The sequence below is a fragment of the Carassius gibelio genome, chromosome A20 (genome assembly GCF_023724105.1).
Source record: "Carassius gibelio isolate Cgi1373 ecotype wild population from Czech Republic chromosome A20, carGib1.2-hapl.c, whole genome shotgun sequence".
NCBI classification, from domain to species: domain Eukaryota; kingdom Metazoa; phylum Chordata; class Actinopteri; order Cypriniformes; family Cyprinidae; genus Carassius; species Carassius gibelio.
The window spans coordinates 27077662-27097737 of NC_068390.1; the positions used below are offsets into that span (position 1 = coordinate 27077662).

Consider the following 20076-nt stretch of genomic DNA (forward strand, 5'->3'; position numbering starts at 1 on the left):
CCTGTTGTTGTCAATACTTATGAGAACTGCAGCACATTTTTCCTCTTTAAAAAAAGCATGAATCTGTCTCCAGCGTCTGTTTAGTTTGCGTTTAACATTGAAATGTACAAAATGTAAATGACACAGCTGCTGGAAGACTTTCATGCTACACATACAAGTAAAAAAAAGCTTGCATTTTCAGTAGAAACAAAAAACTGCACGTACATATTAAAACAAGTTTTATTGGCACTATGAAACAGGTTTGCAAAGCAGTGTTTTATTTGCTCATGTTGTTTACAGCAGCACTGTATTGCTACAAAACATCAATATTGCGAATCATAGATCAGCATGCATTTGTGTTGTTTAACATGAAGGGTGTTCAATACAAACTACAAACAATACAAGAAAGGTCCGCACGTCCACGTAGCAGCACATAATTCTGCATGAAGCAGTCACTGCTGCACAAATCTGTGCTGGACATAAATAGTTGAGGTTACGGGCAGACGTTTCCAAAAGCGGTGCTTCGCTATGACCAAAGTCCTGCAAGTTCAGATCAGTTTTTAAACGAACGAAGAACGTGGCGCTGGTGTGTTCAGGAGAAGCTCATGACAGTCCTGCCCATGATCTGAATGTCATCGAAGGGGAACAAGGCCAAAATCTGCAAAAGCAAAAGGAGAAACTGTGACCACATCATCCCATTTTTAATGCAACGATTACTGTACAGAGCATATGCATTTACTGTATGCTGCTTTACCGTCAACACGGCACACACACAATACAATAAAACAATCAATAAAAGCATGTTTCAATTAAATAAATAAAAAACCCTGTTGAAAGGTATTGGTTTCACAATAATGCATACTAATAAACAAAGGTTAACTATCACTAATAATCAAAAACATTATTAACAGCATTAGTATTATTTATATACTATTATAGTATTTATTATTACTATTTTTTAATAGCTTATTTGTATATATTTTTTTCCATTTTAATTTATTAAGAAATTAAAAAATATGTTATTTCATATTTTTAATCATATCATTTTATGATTATTCAAGTAATCAATATATTAAATTATACATCGTAATATATTTAAAATTGATTTAATATTTATTTTAATTATAATGATTATAAAATGATCATGAAAAGTGTGATTTATAAAAATAATAAAATAAAATTGGGGTTACAATATATTGCTGTTATATATATATATATATATATATATATATATATATATATATATATATATATATATATATATATATACACACACACACACACTATTTACAAATATTTATATACATATTTTTGTATTTCATATTTTTAATATTAATATTATATAAAATTATACATGTAATATTTAAAATTATGTATTTTACTATATAATTATTTTAATACACATATAACTTAATATATTGATTATTAATTTATTAAATGATCATAAAGTTATCAAAAATGATTAAAGAAAATATAAATAAAATTGGTTTTAAAAATACATTTAAATATATATATTTTAAAAGAAATAATATATATTTTTTATTATAATATTGTAATAATTACATATAAATTATATATATAATTACATTAAAAAATATTTTATATTATTCCATTATTATTTTTGATTAAATCACAGCATTTTATGATCATTAAAATAATGTTTTAATAGTTTTCTAATTAACGGTACAGAGTTGGCGGAGACTGAAAGAGGCACAGTGATGTCGATGTCCTTACATCATCGTTGCCGTCGGCCAGATCCAGAGCCGTCTCGTCCTCCATGTTTCTGATCATCTTGTCGGCTCCGGCCTGACACAGGAGGTTAGCGATGGTGGCGTCCTGTCGGCCCACGGCCAGATGCAGCGCGGTGCATCCGTTAAACATAGCCGCGTCTACATTGGCTCCTTTATTGAGCAGCATGTTCACCGCCGGCGCGTCGTGCAGCTCCACTGCCACGTGTAACGCCGTCTTCCCGCTCGTCCCCTCCTGAATGAGGAAATCAGACGGAGGTTAGGTCACAAGACTGAAGGCTTTGACTTTCACACATCAGAATCCACCACGAGGAGCTCACCTGGAGGTTCAGATCCACCCCGTTCTTCAACAGCAGACGCATCAGACGATGATGCTTGCGCAGCGTGGCCACATGGAGACACGTGAGCCCTGCACAGTGAAGATCAGACGCAATATTTAATCCCTCAAGTCATATACAACATCACAATATCAACTCTCAAATACTGAAATCGCTTTTGAATGGGAACCCTGTTTGGACTCTCCTTTTGACTCTTTATCTGATTTTGTTGCATTTAAATATTTTGCATGATAAAATAGCACTGAATGTTAGATTTTGTGAAGAAGGGACAACGGTAGCAAGCTTTTTAGCTGAAAAAAAAAAAATGCAAACATTTTTTTTCTCTTTGCTTTTTTATATCCACATGGTAAGTTCAATGCTATAAAAGTAAACTAAAAAAATCAAATGCATGACCTAAAACGAGTAACATAGATTACCTTATTAACTACAGTGTTGATGATGTAATCTGTAATCAGTAACGGACTACAGTTTGTGAGTAATCTAGCCACTCGCTGTCATGCTGACACAAAGAGAAAGCTCAACGTTGGTGATGTTATGAAACGCCGATACTGGAAGCTTATGACAAAATGGAAAAACTCCAGGGCACTTTTTTTGCTGCCAACTTCCTTGTTCTGACACAACTGTTTCTGTTCACTAAAAAAACCTCATGATCCAGTCAGAACCAACGCAAGTGAAGGAACCAGCATCACAGAAGTGTGACCGCACTTCTCAGTACGATTCTTTCACATATACACAACAGACAAACATGAAAATAGCTGTTGGGCTATAATGCATGATCACTTTCTCTCTCTCTCACCTCTCCAGTTCTGTGCTTCCAGCACGCAGGAGAGTTTGCTGGGCGAGGCGTTGTGGATCATCTCATTGGCACAATCCCAGAATCCCTGCTCACACGCCACATGGAGAGGGGTGTTTCCATCCTGGTCCTGGAGCTCCAGCGAGACCCTCTTTTTTACAAGACCCTTCACTACGGAGGGCAGGTTCAGATACGTGGCCAGATGCAACGGCGTCTGTAGACAGCAGAGTTAAAGAAGCACATGAAGTACAAGAAACTACAACAGATTGAGCTGATGCTGGACATTACAGGGTTTCTTTAAGCAATGAAAAAATAGTAACAGCCATTATGTCTAATGTTTTATAGATATTTTGAGATTGATTAATTAAACCACGCACATCTGATGGCAATAGATAGGTGCGTTGGAGACAAAGACCAACCAGGTCAAAAACTAACAAGCAAAAAACTAATCCATCTATGCAAAAAATATCAAAATGTTTATTTATTGACAGGTTTAAAAAATCCTGATGAAGGTCATGCAATCCAAACATAGTCAATAAATAAAAAAATAATATTTTTTATGTGTTACTTGTTTTGACATTTTTTGCATAGTGCAAGGGATTTGTTTCTTTTTTACATTTTTTTTTTAAATATTTAAATGTATATTACATAGTTACAGGTGTGTAAGTGTGTGTGTGTGTGTATATATATATATATATATATATATATATATATATATATATATATATATTTTTTTTTTTTTTTTTTTTTTACAAATATTTATATGTACACATAATTTTATGATTATTTAAATAATGAATAAATTATATTAAATAACAATATGTTTTAAATTGTGATATTATAAAATAAAATTTTTTTTAAAATTTTTTGTTGATCATAAAGTTATCATAAAGTGTGATTTATAAATAAAAAATACATTAAATATTAAATTTTTTTAAAATAAAATCACAATATTTTATGATCATTAAAATAATATAAGTATAACATTTTAGATATGTAAATTTTACCTTTATTTATTATTAAATCTGTCAGAGGGTACATGTGAACCCAAATGTTTTTTTTGTTTTTTTTTAGCAACCGGATATGTCGGCTTATGTGTAGCATGGGGACGGTCCCCATGTCTCAAAATGCAAAGATTACAACCCCAATGCTCCAGGCCATCATGCTCGATCTGACAGTTAGCAAGAGCGCTGAAGAATGGCATTCATCCTCCAACCCTTTTGACCGAATGACATCAAGGACAGTAAGAACTGAGGTTCATTTATTCCTAAGAAGAGGGACCATGCACAGGTTTACTCAATCTGGGAGTTAAACACTAACCGTGTCAAAAGGAAACATGCGAGTAATATGTCCGATGGCCTGGCTTTAGTTGATGACGCGGTTTTTGGTAAAGCGCAGCAGCATCAGTATTACTCACAGCTTTAAATGCTGAGCGTCAGATTAGTGCTGCTGTGTTTCCTTCAGGGCTTTAAGACCACCTGACGTCCTCTCATATCAAAAAACCATACATGAAATGGTGTTTGCAACCCAATTTTGGGTTTTGGGCTGAAACAGGATATATCAGTAAATGTGGAGAAAAACCGTGTGATTTTTATTGGATGCAGGGCTTTTCCTTTTCAGAATAATAGTTGTTTCCTAATAGCAAGTGATTACATTTGATCTAGAAATACAATCAGCAATTGACTGTAATCTAAAACTAGACGAATGAATCAATGCATCAATTTAAATCCCACCCAATGCATTAATACCATTCGTGATTTAAATATTTTAAAGCAGAGCCAAACTCCAAAACACTTACAGTATTTTCCCATTCAAATGAGATTTGGATCATTTCAATGGCATTTCCAAGGCTGGAAATCACAATTTTAACCCTTTGATGCATGCATTTTTTAATAAGGAAAACCCTTTAATGATTCTATTCTTGCTTTACAGTAAAAGGAAACATGTTCTTTCCCCAAAAACGGTGCATTGTGATGTGAAAGCAACACATTAGCCCATCAGTCCAGCAATAGTCATTCCAGCGGTGCATCACCACTTTCCACAGTGAATCTGTGAGTAATCACAATAATGTTACATCACACCTGAAATGGTTAAAACAGCTTTATTCATTGATATTGGTTTCCATGACTGTGAAGCACTTCCTTCTACCAAAATGCCAAGAAAAAGTCAATAAAGGGTTCATTCTGCTCTTTGCTCTAACTATAGCAATCATACTTCTAGACTGCGTAGGGCATTTCCTCAGAAAGCCCCTCGTCTGCGGTCACCAGATAAACCCCGAATTTCAAAATAACAATTGAAACAGAAGCTGTCAAACGAGTGTAATATCCCCCCTCCCCTCATTCTGTGATACGAGCTCAGGGAGTTCCCCTCAAAGGGGAAACAAAAATAACCAAACTCATCCATACAAGATTTCCCTTCAACCCTTTTTCTGTTCCTTCAGGCTCTTATTCATGAAACACGAGCAGAAACCTCCACTGAATGCGACAAATCTGACATTCTTAAAGAGATACCTGATATAAGTTGTTCTGAATATCCATCAGCTCTGGAGAAAACAGGTCTATCAACTGACGTGCAAAGCATTCCTCTTCGTGGATGACGGCCAGATGGAGAATCCTAGAAACACAGACACAAAAAACAAAAAAAGTTGTTGAGTAAATGCCAGTTAAACGCGGGTTAAAAGCTGAAGCAAGAGTCAACGGTAAAGGGAAGGAACTATCAAGCAAACCGCAGTCTAAAAGCAGCACATTTCACAATGTGTGATGGAAAAATAGGGCGAATGATACTGAGAAACACGCCACATGAAAAGTGCATGTCAATGACAGACGCATTCAGCCATTGCGCAACACTGGAACTTTTGTGCATTATAAAAGCATTGCTATTCAAATGATAAAACCCGTCGGATGGAGCTGCTTTGGATACTAAAACCCTACAAAAATGATAACGCTGCTGATTTCAACGCAGATGAGATGCGAAGACGAGCGAAGTGAGGGATTTGTAGTTGAGTGAATCTCAAGAAAACCAATCCAAACAGAAACAACAACAAAAAAAGAGAGATTGCATTGTGCATAACACATAATCAACACTTTATTTTCTTTTTGGCTAACATAAGACCTAGGCATGTTTTAGTTGCGAGTTGCACGAAACAAATCCATTGGTTTCTCAGCTCTCAGATGTTTCTGAGTCACAAACACAACCAGTAAATGATGCATGCAGGAACATAAATTAATGCACGCTCATTATCTTTTTTTCCCCGTCCTCCTGCTGCCGTGTTTCCTCGCAGGTGTGTGACTTCTCGGCTACTTTCCCCACATGCGATAACCTAGACTTCACTTTTACAGTAAGCCAGAAGGAAGCAGGTAGAAGCGAGTGGTTTCAGCATGTAAATAATGTGAGAGCAACTTCAGTGTCATCACATCTTATTGTGGTAAATCCATCGTGATTCATATTTGCTTCGCCGCATATGAAATCAACAGGTTCAGTTCACCTAAAAAGGAGCATTCGGTCAACATTTATTCCACCTTGTGACCTGGTTTCGGAAAACACCAAAGGAGAGATTCTGAAGAGCGTTAATGCTGCTCTTTTCCCATATAATGAAAGTGGATGGGGACTGGGGCTGTACTGTACAATGCATATGACAAATAAAGTCCATATGACTTATGCACAATATTTTGAAAGTCTTCTAATGGCTAGCCAAAATTTAGCTTTCTAAATTAATCTACCACTCATTTAGCCTAAAGGGGACTTACATTATTAGGTTAATAGATACACTGCCAATGCATAGCTGTGTAACACTACGCCTTCATCATATCCAATGACCTTCACTAATTATTAACATTGGAAGAAAAAAATATTTCAAGGTGTTTTATAATGTTTGTTGGTGCAATGCAAGGATTCCCAAGGCTTTGGCATTTTTATGATTTCATTATTAGCTTTTCATAACCACCCTACAGTTTGCGAAACCCTGCTGGAATGTAATGTTTAATGCATTTTATGATATTGATAACTAAAAATGTCTTTTTTTTTTCTTAAAACAACAATATGGTACACAATAATCCCATTCAAGTCTATGCGATAAACAGGTTAGGTCACAAGTAATCAGACTACATTTGGCTACAATTCATAATTAATCTACCTAGCAGAAATGAAGACCTTAATTCAGATATTATTTTTAATTTCATTTATATCGGCCTCATTTATTAGGCTTCACTATTAAAGCATGCACTATGGAGTACAAAAACCTGGAATTTATTAAAAATGATTCATATTTGGGTGTCGTCATTTTGGATTATTCAAAAACTACTCCTCAAAAAATTCCTTAGTATATTTTCTTTGTTGTATATGACTGTCTGTAATTATAAAACTGATATTAAACCTGTACAATGGGATACTACTCGCTCTTCCAGACTGTCCGGGGATTTCATTTAGCCAATGGAATTTCTTCATAAGCAAGTTCTTTACTCTGATGACATTCAGGGAAAGACAAAGGAGGTTTTTTTCTTGCAACAAAGGCAGACCAGAGGTAAACTTTATCAGTTCGCTTTGATTCAAGAAGAATCAAAAAACAAGACGTTTTTTAAAATCACAGCCGTATTTCATCCTGGTTTGTCAGTGTGAAAACCGATGCAGAAATGAAAACTGTGTGTACGTGTCCACTTGTGCGGTGTTTTTGAACATATATACACGTTACAGATTAAACCACGATCTGGTGTAAAGGTCAACACTTGCATAAACAGGTTTGTGACGTGCTTCTGGGCTAAATGGGAATTAAAAGCACATGAATGTGTGTTTATAACAAAAGCTTTGCACTCTCCGAAAAGCTGGTATCAGAATGTGCTTTCTGACCCAACGAGGGGGAATTCCACTGATGTCTGCATACTTCTGCTTTCTTCTTCTCATGCGCCATAAACGGCAGATCCAGTTTCTAGATGTCTGTTAACTGACTGTAGTGTTAAAACAGAAAACAGTCTGCTACTGTAATCAAAACTTCATCGCTTACACTAGAATGTGTGACTCGGCAAACTAAACAGACTGTTAAATGAATCACCTTTGAATTTTTGTGTTGTATTTTTGTCTACCAATTGAGTTTAACTTTTTACACCGATGGCTGGATTCCCAATGACGTCCTGTGCTCGCTGTTTGACTACATAAACATTTAATGCCTTGCAAAACAAAGAGTTGAACAAACTGCATTAGTCTCTGTTCCACCGAACCATTGCCTTTGCATTTTAAGATGCAAAAAAAATAAAAAAATAATATATATATATATATATATATATATATATATATATATATATATATATTTTTTTTTTTTTTTTTTTTTTTTTTTTGGTCAATAATGCATGCAAGGAGTGTAGTTGGCCTTAAATAACACTAAAAGCAGCTGTTAACTGAAACATCTGTTGACTTGTTATGACTTAAACATTTAATTTAAAAAATGTTTAGAGTGCAGACCTGCTTAATTTACACCTCTTGACCTTGGCACCTAAATCATTGCAATATTTTGGATTAAAATTAAAGCAACAAAGTACAAATATATGTGCAGCCCAGTTGGGATTTACTATATTTCCAATACACGACCTAAAGTGATTATCTGCTTTAATAAAAACATTAGAGTACACTATTTTCAGTTAAAAGTTCATTCATTTCCATTACTCCGCTAGAAGATATAGTCCCTGTCTTAAGGGAGCGTTGCAATGCAATTAAAATATTGATCAAATGGGGGCTACAGTAAAATGAACAACATGGATTTCACTTAACTTTTTCACGTAATAACGATTTCAGCTCTAATTAACAAAACAGTTGTTCCCCGAATCACTGTGCAGCGCCCAAACTATTAATAAGACAGGGACAGATGGCACTTAAAAATTGCATTTCAAAACTTTTTTGAGTTAACGTGTCTCTAATATATATAAAAATGCATTTTCATCTTTTATCATGTAGAAACCGTATTCTAAAAACAATGATGCATACAGAAAGTGTAGTAAGTTGAATATAATATTACTCCGCGGCGCGCAGCGCGCGACCTCGCTTCCTAAACCACGTTAATTAAAATGACAAAACCGCACTATTTAGACATCAAAACACACTTGATCTGCACTCAGGTGATGCATGGGAACTTATCAATGAAAGGGGAGTTTTATAAACGTACGTGTCTCCATCCTCTGTAACAGTTGTTAGGAAATTCACTTCCTCTTCGGTGTATTCACAGTCCGTCGCGCTTTCACATTCAGAAATGCTGCATTGCTCGATTATATCCCCCAAACTGTCCACATTTAGCGATGAAGAGACGTAAGCAGAGTCCAGTCGCTCGTCTGTAACGCAGGCTTTTTCCTTTTCCTGAGATCTGTCCGAGCTCGCGTCCTGTTCCCTGGAAATCGATTTGTACGAGTCGATTCCGGAGTCAATCCGACTCTCGTCGAAGTCGAGTTTGCCTTGTTTCTCGCCGCCGCTTTGCGCCATTTGGAAGCTTTGATGCTTAGGCTACAGTCCGAATATAAACGTAGCGATGTAAAAACGTAAAATCACCGTGACATTATGACACCAGAGACATTCGCTTTTGTTTCTCATCCCACCGCCGATGACTCCGCTGTCCAAACTTCACAATCGCTTTTTAACGTCAAGTCTGTGGTTTCAGGTTGAGTTCAAGTGTGCCATCCAGACTCTGTAAGTTAATGAAACCGCTGTGAGTGTGCAAGCAGTAAAGTGAAGCTCATGGGGAAGCGGCACTGTAGGCGGAGTTAACGCGGCTTTCAATCCGTCTAAAGTGGGAATTCCCTTCAGGGAGTGGCAAACCCATACCATTTCAACTCCAGTCCAAACACAACCTGACAACCCCACGGAATCTCCTAGAAGACCAAAACTACCGACCTGTTCTCTTTTTTGGACACCCGACAACTTCCTAAAACGAATCAACTGGCTTTATGGAGCCCTTTATTTCAACCTCCAGTTGCAACACAGCTTTTGATCTGGACATTTATGGGTTTCCCAAGAGTGCACGTGTTGGTTAGAATCACATGAGAAAATAGTCATCAAATTTAAATGTATAAATGTGCATTGAATATTACCCTATTTATATTGAAGCCTGATATATTTGACTACATAACCATCCTGAGAAATTTCTGTAGAAATGATGCGCTTTAAGATAAGAGTCGCTATAAATTATTTCACACATGCACGTAAATCTACTCATGTTTAGTATTTTACAAATCTTGTTTTTTATTTTTATCTTCAATGCTGTTGTTATTTGTTGATTGACTGGAATGGACAGTGCCAACAATGACCACAATGTGGCGCTGTAGTCTGTGTTGAAATTCTGAACTCTGTGTGATTGGTTGGTTGAATATAGACAAAAAAATGTATATAATATAGCCTTACAAACTGGTACTGCACAGAAGGTTGAAGTGTAGGCTACTTGATCTTTTCACATTTTAAAGGTTAAATAAAAGTCTCACATTGACTTTTCATTTCAGGGTTATTTCTTCTAAAATGAGCAGGTCATATGACATTCGGTGATCAGAGTCGGTGTTTGTGTTGAACAACAAAGACTTCGAGAGTTTTGTGTCCATGTGGGTATAGTTGATTATGACGTCAGGCCCTTCATTGTGATTTCAGAAAGATCAAATCAATGTTTTAAAAAAATAGGGGAATAATGATATAGAACAACTTAACTGCTTAAGACTGAAAAGCATGCTGTTCATGTTTTTCATAATGGGTTACATAGAATTTAAATGTTTTTGTTTGTTTGTTTTTTATTCTGCGTGACTCATTAAGTTGTGGTGAAACAGAAAATGCAAACTGACTATTATTAATAGAACAAATCTATTAAAAGAAAAACTAATTCCATGCAACCCGTGAACCTGATGAATGGGAACATGCAAATTGGCTATTGCTGTTAAAAGGCTAAGATTCACAATGGCTGATAAGAAATGATATGCATAGAGTCAAGGTCACGTCTCTCTCTCTCTCTCTCTCTCTCTCTCTCTCTCTCTCTCTCTCTCTCTCTCTCTCTCTCTCTCTCTCTCTGTCGTTACCTGGATCTGAGCTGCGCATCCGTGTGGATGCATCTCGCGCCTTATTGTCATTCACTCCGCGTTCACGTGCTCGTGTGCATGTGGACGCGCTTCGCATTTCGATTCGATTTCTGCATTTCGACGTGACTTAGATTCGATCTTTTATTCGCAAAACAGCAGTCCCGACGGAGATGACTGAGGGTGCCCGGACACCCTACAATCCCTCAAGTCTCGAGTCCTGAGGACGCGGACGCGCCGCGCGCGCGGTGTGGGAGGATGCTGCCTCGCTGAGGATCGGGACACATGGCTGTGATGCTCCAGGATCGTCTTCTTCTTCATCATGTCTCCAGCAGCTCCGGTGACGGACAGCAGTGCTGTTGATGTCCTCCACGAGCAGACGGACGCGCCGCGGGAATCGGTGAGTTCAGCCGCGGCGCGCGCGTTCATCTTGAAAACCTTTGTTACAAACCCGCGACGGAAGAGAACGGATAGACGCTTTATTCTGTATGTTTCACCGAAAGCTAATTAATGCAATGCGGTTTATGTTTAATTGACTCGAACATGGGGAGGATTGTGTGAGTGTGTGTGTGTGTGTGTGTGTGTGTGCAGTGAAAGGAGACACACACAAATATCCATATCTATCTCTGTCTACTGTAGACTACTGTAGTAATAGACTGTATAAACCAATTACACGGTCAATGCAGTGGCAGACAGTAATAGAGTGGATTTCAGGAAACTTCATATGTCATGGTCATATTTCATTACCAAATCCAAAAAAAGAGAAAGAAAGAAAGAGAAACACACTTTTTTTTTCTTTTTTTTGCCGGAAATATTTTTAAGCACCCCAATATTATAATACAAATATTATTCACATTTCTGTAATTTTATATAGTATCCTTGAAAATCATGTTATTTATATATATATATATATATATATATATATATATATATATATATATATATATATATATATACACACACACACAATTATTTTATAATTTATTTTGTTAAAATAGTGATATTCAATATATTTAGCATTATTATAAAAAAAATTGTAATTAAAACAATGTGTTTACTATAATTTATAGCACAATTTAAATGTAATTAGTATTACTAGTGTATTAGTGTAACTAGTATTAGTGTTTACTAATTGAGTGATTTGTTCTGAAAATAATGTAAAAAATATTTTAGAATTTTTTATTAAAATAGTCCTCAAATTATTAAATTATATTTGAATTATTGTTTAATTTGTTTACATAAATCATATATAATTGTATTATTATAATTATATAATTTGTAGTATATTCTGAATACAAATAAATTAAAATTTAAGTTAAAATAATTTTTGTATGATTTAGGTACATAAATTATATATAATTTATAAATAGTAATAATAATAATTCTAGTTGCTTTAAGCGCATGCTTGAGTGTTATAAAAATAATGTACAAAAATATGCAATTTTTTAATATAAATATAATTACAATATGAAATTCTAATTCTTAAATTATTTTAGAAAAAATACATAAAATCTATATCTTTAATAATAATATTGTTTAATAATTTTTTTTTACATTTTGGGTTGAAATGTGACCTGAATTTTGTGAGAATCACCCAGTCACATTTAAGTTGTTATATGTAATATTTTTTTTAAATATATTTTAGACTGAGAATTCATGAAACTTTGTTCTCACTGACATGTTATCAACAGCCAGGGTCTCCCTGATGATCTAAACCTCATGAATTGGCAGCTATGTCACCTTAATAAAACTCCAGAGGACTAAAATAGTCCGAATGAAAGTGGGACGCCTCGCTCACACCTCCCAAAATATCCAGTGTGACAGCAGCAGAGACTCGGAGCATGTGTTTTCAGTGCAGCGTCTGACAGAGCCTCGGGCCTCGGCCTTCAGCACAACACAGAGGCTTTGTTTCTGTAGCATTAACTAACACAGTAAGACTGGAAGGAGATGTGTTTTCTCTGTTGGGATTGGTTCATCTCATGCTCTACACTTCATCTGGTGATTAACTGGTTTGATCATTATTTTCTCAGAAGTGCTTAAGTGTAAACTGCCCCTCTGTGTCACTGAAAGCTTGTTATTCACTAATTAGTGCCTAGAAGAAATTATGTGCATGAACACTTTCAGCTCAAAGAAAAGTGATTTGTATAACTATAATATGTTTATACATTTAAACAGCATCTAATTAATATAGTCAAAGACCAAATTAGCTTAATTTATGAAGATCATTCAGAGAAAATTAGTTAGCTGATGTGACTAGTAACTAGTTAAAACAAATTTTTGGCATTAATCCGACAATATCACACATTATAAATTAACCTAGTTGTGGTTAGGGTCTGTGTTATTAATCTTTTGAATGAGATTATATTTTTATATTTTATATCAATCTATTTTATAGTAGTTTTAGAATTAAAATGTAGATTAAAATTGTAGATTTTTTAATATTTAATTCATTTTTTAAATATATTCCCATGTAGTTTTACAATGTTCATCATTCGTTTTAATATATTAGGTTATTATAGTTAAACTAAAAATAAAACCATAAAATAATCTTTTGTTATTTTAAATAAAATAAATTTTCTGAAATACACAAATTCATTTATTTACAAATTTAAATGTATTTATTTCAGTCAACACTTATCATTTTCATTTCGGCTAAAACAATAATAAAAATAAACTATATAGATGTTTTAAGTAAATAAATAGGGAAAAAACATTACAAAATTACAACAAAATAAATAAATAGAATTAACCAGTTAAACAGAAAAATTAAATACAAAATCTTATTCAAAATATTAATAAAAACTATAATAGTATCTCAATATTTGAGATGTTTTTTCATGGTTTTAGTTTTATTTAACACAATTATAACCCATTTGGGATGTATTTTGTTTTTTTCCTCCATGTAAAATAATTTAAGTTCATTATTATTTTTAAGAAAATCTTGCTTTAATGGTCTGTTTAAACTTTTAAGTACACTTTTTGTTTCATGAACCAACCTTTCCCTGCAGAATGTCCTCATACAACAATTTTTTTTTTTTTACTTCTACGATTTTTGGGCAAAACCTGAGAGACCAATTTTGTTTTTGAAAAAAAGATGTCATTTTTTTCTAATGCATCTCTTATTCAGTTTTTTTCCCATATAAAGACTTGTGAGCCACAGGACGTATAATATTTTGGCACTGATTTTTTAGGAATTCCCTCAAATGACAGAAAGCAAAGAGACTCGAATACAAAACACAAATGAGAGTATTATGCATTGTATATTAATGGCTGAGAAATACTTGATAAGTGCTGTGGTACTCGCTGAGAGCTCCAGTCGTGAGGGTAAAAGGTAGAGCGGATAATTATGGAAGAACTTCATCAATTATTTAATGCCAGCTGCCATGTTAAAGGCATAAGACAGCTACGCAATCACATACTCCAGAAACAGCTAAATAACACCCAGAGGAGTTTGTTCAGCATGAATAGGATTACATGATCTTTGTATTTTGTCCATTCTTGGTCTCAAACTAAGGCTTTCCAAGAACCATATTTTTCGAAGTTCTAAATAAAACAAAGATTATTCTTTTTTTTTTTTTTATAAAAAAAAATTTCATGTTTGATTGAGTTACTTAATTGCTATTTCTTTGTAATTATTGATGAAATTTACTAGCAATGTGGAAATAGTAAAGTAAATCCTGTGTGATGTGATGACCTTTGACCTTTGGCCATATATATATATATATATATATACATATACATACACACACATATTATATATATATATATATATATATATAATTTTTTTTTTTTTTTTGTTTTGTTTTTTGTTTTACTGAAATGTAAAATAAGTGAATTTGGTATAAATATATATATATATATACATTTCATTTGTTTATTTTTTTTTGTTGTTGTTTATAATGAAACTTTTGGACCACGGCCCTCAATTATGTTTATTTTTTTACCCTTTGTATCACATTTTGGGCACCTTTGGATAAAACTGTCTGCTAAATGAATTAATGTAAATTATGTAAATACCAAAGAAGAAGAACTTTTTTGGTTCCCCAAAGTCCCTCTCAGTGAACAGTTTCCAAAAGCATTCTATTTTTTTCTAAGTGTGAAGAATATTTTAAAATTCTAAAAATCTTTTGGAATAGAAATGATTCATGGATGTTCATTGAACCTTCAAAGCAAATAAAGAACCTTTATTTTTTTCAGAAAAATAGTGTAATGTTAATTTGTGTGTGTGTGTGTGTGCAGTTCTTAAAAAAAAATCATTAGGACATTCACAAATCTCAAAAAGGTTCTCAAAAATTTCCTGAAAGGGAAGAATTTAAAATTCATGACACCATTGGATCTATCGTAACTTTAAGACGCTATTTACAATCTTTTTAGGAAGAAGTTGAATTTAGAGTTTTGTCTGTAGAACAATCTTGAGATAAAAAAGAAAATAATTTCTTAAGTTTCTTTCTTAAGAAAGAAGTTTAGAAATTTAATTTGTAAGATAAATTCAAAGAAGTTTGTAAGAATGTTCAGTACACTCTTAAACATAATGGTTTCAAAAGTTTTTAATATATTTGTGTGTGTGTGTGTGTGTGTGTAAGTGTGTGTGTGCCATAGAAGCCCTTCTCATTGATCATTTCTCGAAAAACTATTTGTTTCTTAGTGTAAAGTACATTTTAATGATCTAAACAATTATCGTCCACTGCAAAGAACCTTTTTTAGATTGAAAGCTTCCATGTCTGGTTCTTATTTTAATCATTAATGCCAACAAAGATCCTTTATTTTTAAGAGTATACAACCACCATTTTTGGTTGCCCAATCAACTTAGTGTGAAGAACATCTAAAGACACTTCTTTTTCATTTTTTTCAGCTCTTTCTCTCTCTTTTTTCTCTCTTTACAGCAGCGTCCAGTGAAGCAGTCTTTGAGCAAGTCCCTGTGTCGCGACTCACACTGGAAATGCCTCCTCCTGTCACTGCTGATGTACTGCTGCGTGATCGCGATGACCTGGTGTCAGTTCACGAAGATCACGCGCCTCACCTTCGACAGCGCTTTCAAGGGAAAGTCCATGCTGTATCACGACAGTCCCTGTTCTAACGGCTACATCTACATCCCGGTGGCTTTCCTCATCATGCTCTATATGGTTTATATGGTGGAGTGTTGGCACTGCTTCTCGCGCAACAAACTCCAGTTTAAAGTAGATCTGGAGAGCGTCGCCGAGCGCGTGCAACGCATGCAACAAGCCACGCCGTGCATCTGGTGGAAGGCTATAAGCTACCATTACATACGCCGGACGAGACAAGTGACGCGGTATCGCAACGGCGACGCCTACACGACCACGCAGGTTTACCACGAGCGCGTCAACACGCACGTCGCGGAGGCCGAGTTCGATTACGGGAACTGTGGGGTTAAAGACATCTCGAGACACCTCACAGGACTCGAAGGCTTTCCGGTGACTAAGCTGCGCTTCACGAAGTGCTTCAGTTTCGCTAATGTCGAATCCGAGAACTCCTATTTGACGCAAAGAGCGCAGTTCTTCACCGAGAACGAAGGATTGGACGATTATATGGAAGCGCGTGAAGGGATGCATCTAAAAAACGTGGAGTTTAAGGAATACATGCTTGCCTTCGCTGATCCGGATGGCTTGCCTTGGTATGCGTCGCAGTGTAGCTTCTGGTTAGCGGCGGTGTTGACTTTATCCTGGCCGTTGCGGGTCTGGACGGAGTACCGCACGGCGTATGTTCACTACCACGTGGAGAAGCTTTTCGGGTTCGACTATGTCGCTGTTACGCCTCTGGATGAGCGTCCGTTTTGTCGTCACATCCCGAGGGTCAACACCATCGACAGCACGGAGCTCGAGTGGCACATTCGCTCCAACCAACAGCTGGTTCCCAGTTACTCCGAAGCTGTTCTTATGGATCTGGCGCAGCAGTCCAGCTGCAACACGTTTTCGCCGCGTGGCATCGGTGCGGCCGGCGGAAACGGCTTCGGTGGATATCGGCAGAACTGTGAACGCTGCCATCGGTCTATAAGCAGCTCGTCGATCTTCTCGCGCAGCGCGTTGAGCATCTGCAACAGCAGCAGTCCGCGTTTGCCGCGTTTGCCTTTCAGCGGCAGCCGTTTGTCTCTAGGCCGTTTGTACGGCTCGCGCCGCAGCTGTCTTTGGAGAAGTCACAGTAGTAGCCTGAACGATCCCAGATGTCCGACGGAAAGCACGCGATGCCTGGCTGATCAGTCGGCCAATGAGGAGAGCCCACCTTCGCCGCCGGCCTATCAGGACGCGCTGTATTTTCCCGTACTGATTATTCACCGCAACGAGGGCTGCGTCGGTCACGATCACCATTCGCTGCACCGTAACGCATCCTGCGTGGAGACTTCGTTATAGCGTTAGCATAAGGACAATAACACAAACCTGGTTTTCAAGTATTTGCAAAATGAAGAGACTGGTACAGAAATGTTTGTAAGAATCTCTGTTAATGTGCATAAGCACGTAACTCTGAATGGCACATGATTGCATTTATAATCACAAATGCATTCAGACTTTTGTCGTTGTATGTACACACACGTGATGCACCATATTCAGTTTCTTCAACAAGGACAACATCTGCCAAACTGCTTCTTACTTTGCATTTGTAATCATCATGAAATGGCATCATTTCAACACATTTTCACGTAAAACATCATATTCTAAGAGAATACATTAAATGCATGTAAAACTTTACGCATGGAGAATTGGCTAGAATCATGAAAAATGGTTTGATGTCAAAGGATTAGTTCACTTCCGGAATAAAAACAAATCTTGATCATTTACTCACCCCCATCTAGGATGCTCAAAACAAGCATTTGGGGTTAAAAAATGTATTTTATTTTTAGAAAATGAGCGATGGTTTTTTTAAATGAGTAAATTATCAGAACATTTTTATTCTGGAAGTGAACTACTCTTTTAAGGGTTGAAAAATAAAATGAAATCCAAATCATCAGCAAGACAAGAACATTTCATCTAACGTTTTTCTTTGCAGTAACATGCACCGACAAATCATTCACTAACACACAGAAAGTACTTTTTTTTTTCTCCTTGATAATTCAGAAAAGTTAGTTTCTGTGCTAAATGTAATAATCTTTATTTTTTTTTATATATAGAAAAAAAAGTAATATTTTCCTGGTAAAAATGTAAAACTTGTTTAGGTCAGGAAAGGTGGTTGGAGATTTAGGCTTAAAAAACATGTCATGCATATCATGTAACGTGCATTGACAAATCATTCACATTATTAATTTTGTTAATTTGAGTTCATGTTGACTTTGCAAATTTGAAATTGATAAAATCAATATTGCTTGATAGCAAAACAGAAACGATTCAGTAAAAAACTATTCATATACACATTTTCTTCTGATCTATTTATGGCAACGGTGTCAGTGCTATGAAATATTTAATACATGTAGCCGAAAGGACATGAGAACCTCAAACAAAATACATAATCTTTGAAAATCCTGCTTCATATTAAATAAACATTATCTTCTCTATGTAAGATAATATTTAGGTAGGATCAAACTAAAGCATTCCAGTTGTTTTTATATGTTTTTTTTATTTTATTTCTTGCAACTACCTCTTATTTTTACAGGAGTGTAAGTGCCTCAGACTGTTATTTTAGTGTTCGTGTTTAATTATTTAAAAGCTTTGGTGTTGACATCGCATTTATGTGTTGCTGTGAAAAGAAAAATCATTGCGCATTAAGATCAGTTTTCACCAAAAATAGAAAAAAGCAGGACTGAAAATAAAAAGTGGTGTTCAAAATGAATTTGCTAAATTAGTCTCATAAATAAAGATGTTCCTGTTTCATCAAAACCGGAAACTAATATTATAATCTACCAAGCCAAGGGAAAATATTGGCTGCAGTATATTGATATATCTTTGATTTGAATAATCTTTACTTTTCCAAAGTCTTTCATCCTTTAAAACATTCCAGAATACATATGATCATTTCATAAAATCATTAAAATCACAAGATTTACCATTTGTTTCTCATTTAGAATTTTATTAAAACGTAATTTTTTTTAACAATTTCCTTTTATTAGGGATTTAATTTGGTACACAATTAAATTATGTCTGGGTCATATTTCACCAAAATTAAAAAATAAAAAAATAAATGTGGCATTATTTTCATGAATATGAAACACATTTCCCATTTAAATATTAAATTACTAAAATATGAAGTAATAATAATATTTTCTTTTTTTTTTAAATTTGTAATACTTTTCTATTACTAAGGATTTAACCCTTTTAGATTTTCAATTATGATATTTTATCACATCTGGGTCACATTTCACACACACACACACACACACACACACACACACACACACACAAAAGGAAATTATATTTTGCATATGTAAAATTCAACCATTAGGGTTTTTTTTTTTTGCATTCACATTATTTCATGACAGTTAAGGACATTCCCCTTTCAAATTATAATCACTATAATGTGAAATAATAATTATTATTATTATTGTGAAATATAAAAAAATACAATACAAAAAAAAATATTAAATGCTTGTATTAATTTTATGCTCAATAAATGTAAATAATTTATTATTTTAATTTTAGAGTGAAATATTACCCAGACAAATTTTTAAAGATTAATCCATAAAAAAATAAAAATAAAAAAAAGTTGGATTTTGACCAACATCTTGTAACTTTGAAAAGAAAATCTGTTTTATGTCTCGATAAAATGTAATACAAAACATTTTGCATAAAAAAAATTTAAAAAAAAAAATGTTTGCAATTGTTTAATTGACCATTACATGTGTGCATATACAGTAAACATCAGTATGATCTCTGATGGTAATGTTATTGTGTTGAATAACATTGTGTGAGTGTCAATAATCACATCCAGTGTGATGCACAGTGAAACAGTCCAAATGACAAAAAGTGAAAGTTTCTGGACATTAAGTGGACAGTCTGTCATTCATACAATATCCCACAGATACAATTTCCCAAATGATACTTTGTAAGCATGGATGGTTATTGTATTTCCGTGCCGTTTTGATTTCATGCACGATGTTTGTATGCTGCTAAAGGCCATTTGAGTGGAAAGCGTGCTTACACAATAATCAATGTCACATCACACAGAGTCTGTAAACACTATGTTGCCTATTCAGTGTGTGGCATTTCTCAGGTTGTGTGTCCAAGTTCAATAAAACTCAATCAAATTGT

General features: G+C 34.9%; 2 protein-coding genes across 2 annotated transcripts; one reads left to right on the plus strand and one right to left on the minus strand.

Annotated features, from left to right (window-relative positions):
* Window positions 1–201: 201 nt before the first annotated feature.
* LOC127938737 (NF-kappa-B inhibitor epsilon) lies at window positions 202–9707 on the minus strand. Its single transcript, XM_052535564.1, has 6 exons — window positions 9007–9707; window positions 5369–5471; window positions 2862–3072; window positions 2048–2136; window positions 1714–1962; window positions 202–637 (listed from the first exon to the last, which is right to left on the minus strand). Exons 1-6 carry the CDS (start codon window positions 9315–9317, stop codon window positions 572–574), a joined length of 1029 nt encoding a protein of 342 aa, XP_052391524.1. The 5' UTR covers window positions 9318–9707; the 3' UTR covers window positions 202–571.
* Window positions 9708–10888: 1181 nt separating this feature from the next.
* On the plus strand, window positions 10889–20076 carry LOC127938826 (transmembrane protein 151B). The gene is made up of 2 exons (XM_052535723.1): window positions 10889–11285; window positions 15769–20076. Exons 1-2 carry the CDS (start codon window positions 11208–11210, stop codon window positions 17248–17250), a joined length of 1560 nt encoding a protein of 519 aa, XP_052391683.1. The 5' UTR covers window positions 10889–11207; the 3' UTR covers window positions 17251–20076.

Bases quoted from the DNA above. Each gene is read 5' to 3' on its own strand.
- LOC127938826 (XM_052535723.1), top strand. From the start codon at position 11,208: ATGTCTCCAGCAGCTCCGGTGACGGACAGCAGTGCTGTTGATGTCCTC. The intron at 11,286-15,768 runs GTGAGTTCAGCC...CTCTCTTTACAG, and splicing joins CGGACGCGCCGCGGGAATCG to CAGCGTCCAGTGAAGCAGTC.
- LOC127938737 (XM_052535564.1), bottom strand. From the start codon at position 9,317: ATGGCGCAAAGCGGCGGCGAGAAACAAGGCAAACTCGACTTCGACGAG. The intron at 5,472-9,006 runs GTACGTTTATAA...CTGTGTTTCTAG, and splicing joins GTTACAGAGGATGGAGACAC to GATTCTCCATCTGGCCGTCA. The intron at 638-1,713 runs GTAAGGACATCG...TTGCTTTTGCAG, and splicing joins TGGCCGACGGCAACGATGAT to ATTTTGGCCTTGTTCCCCTT.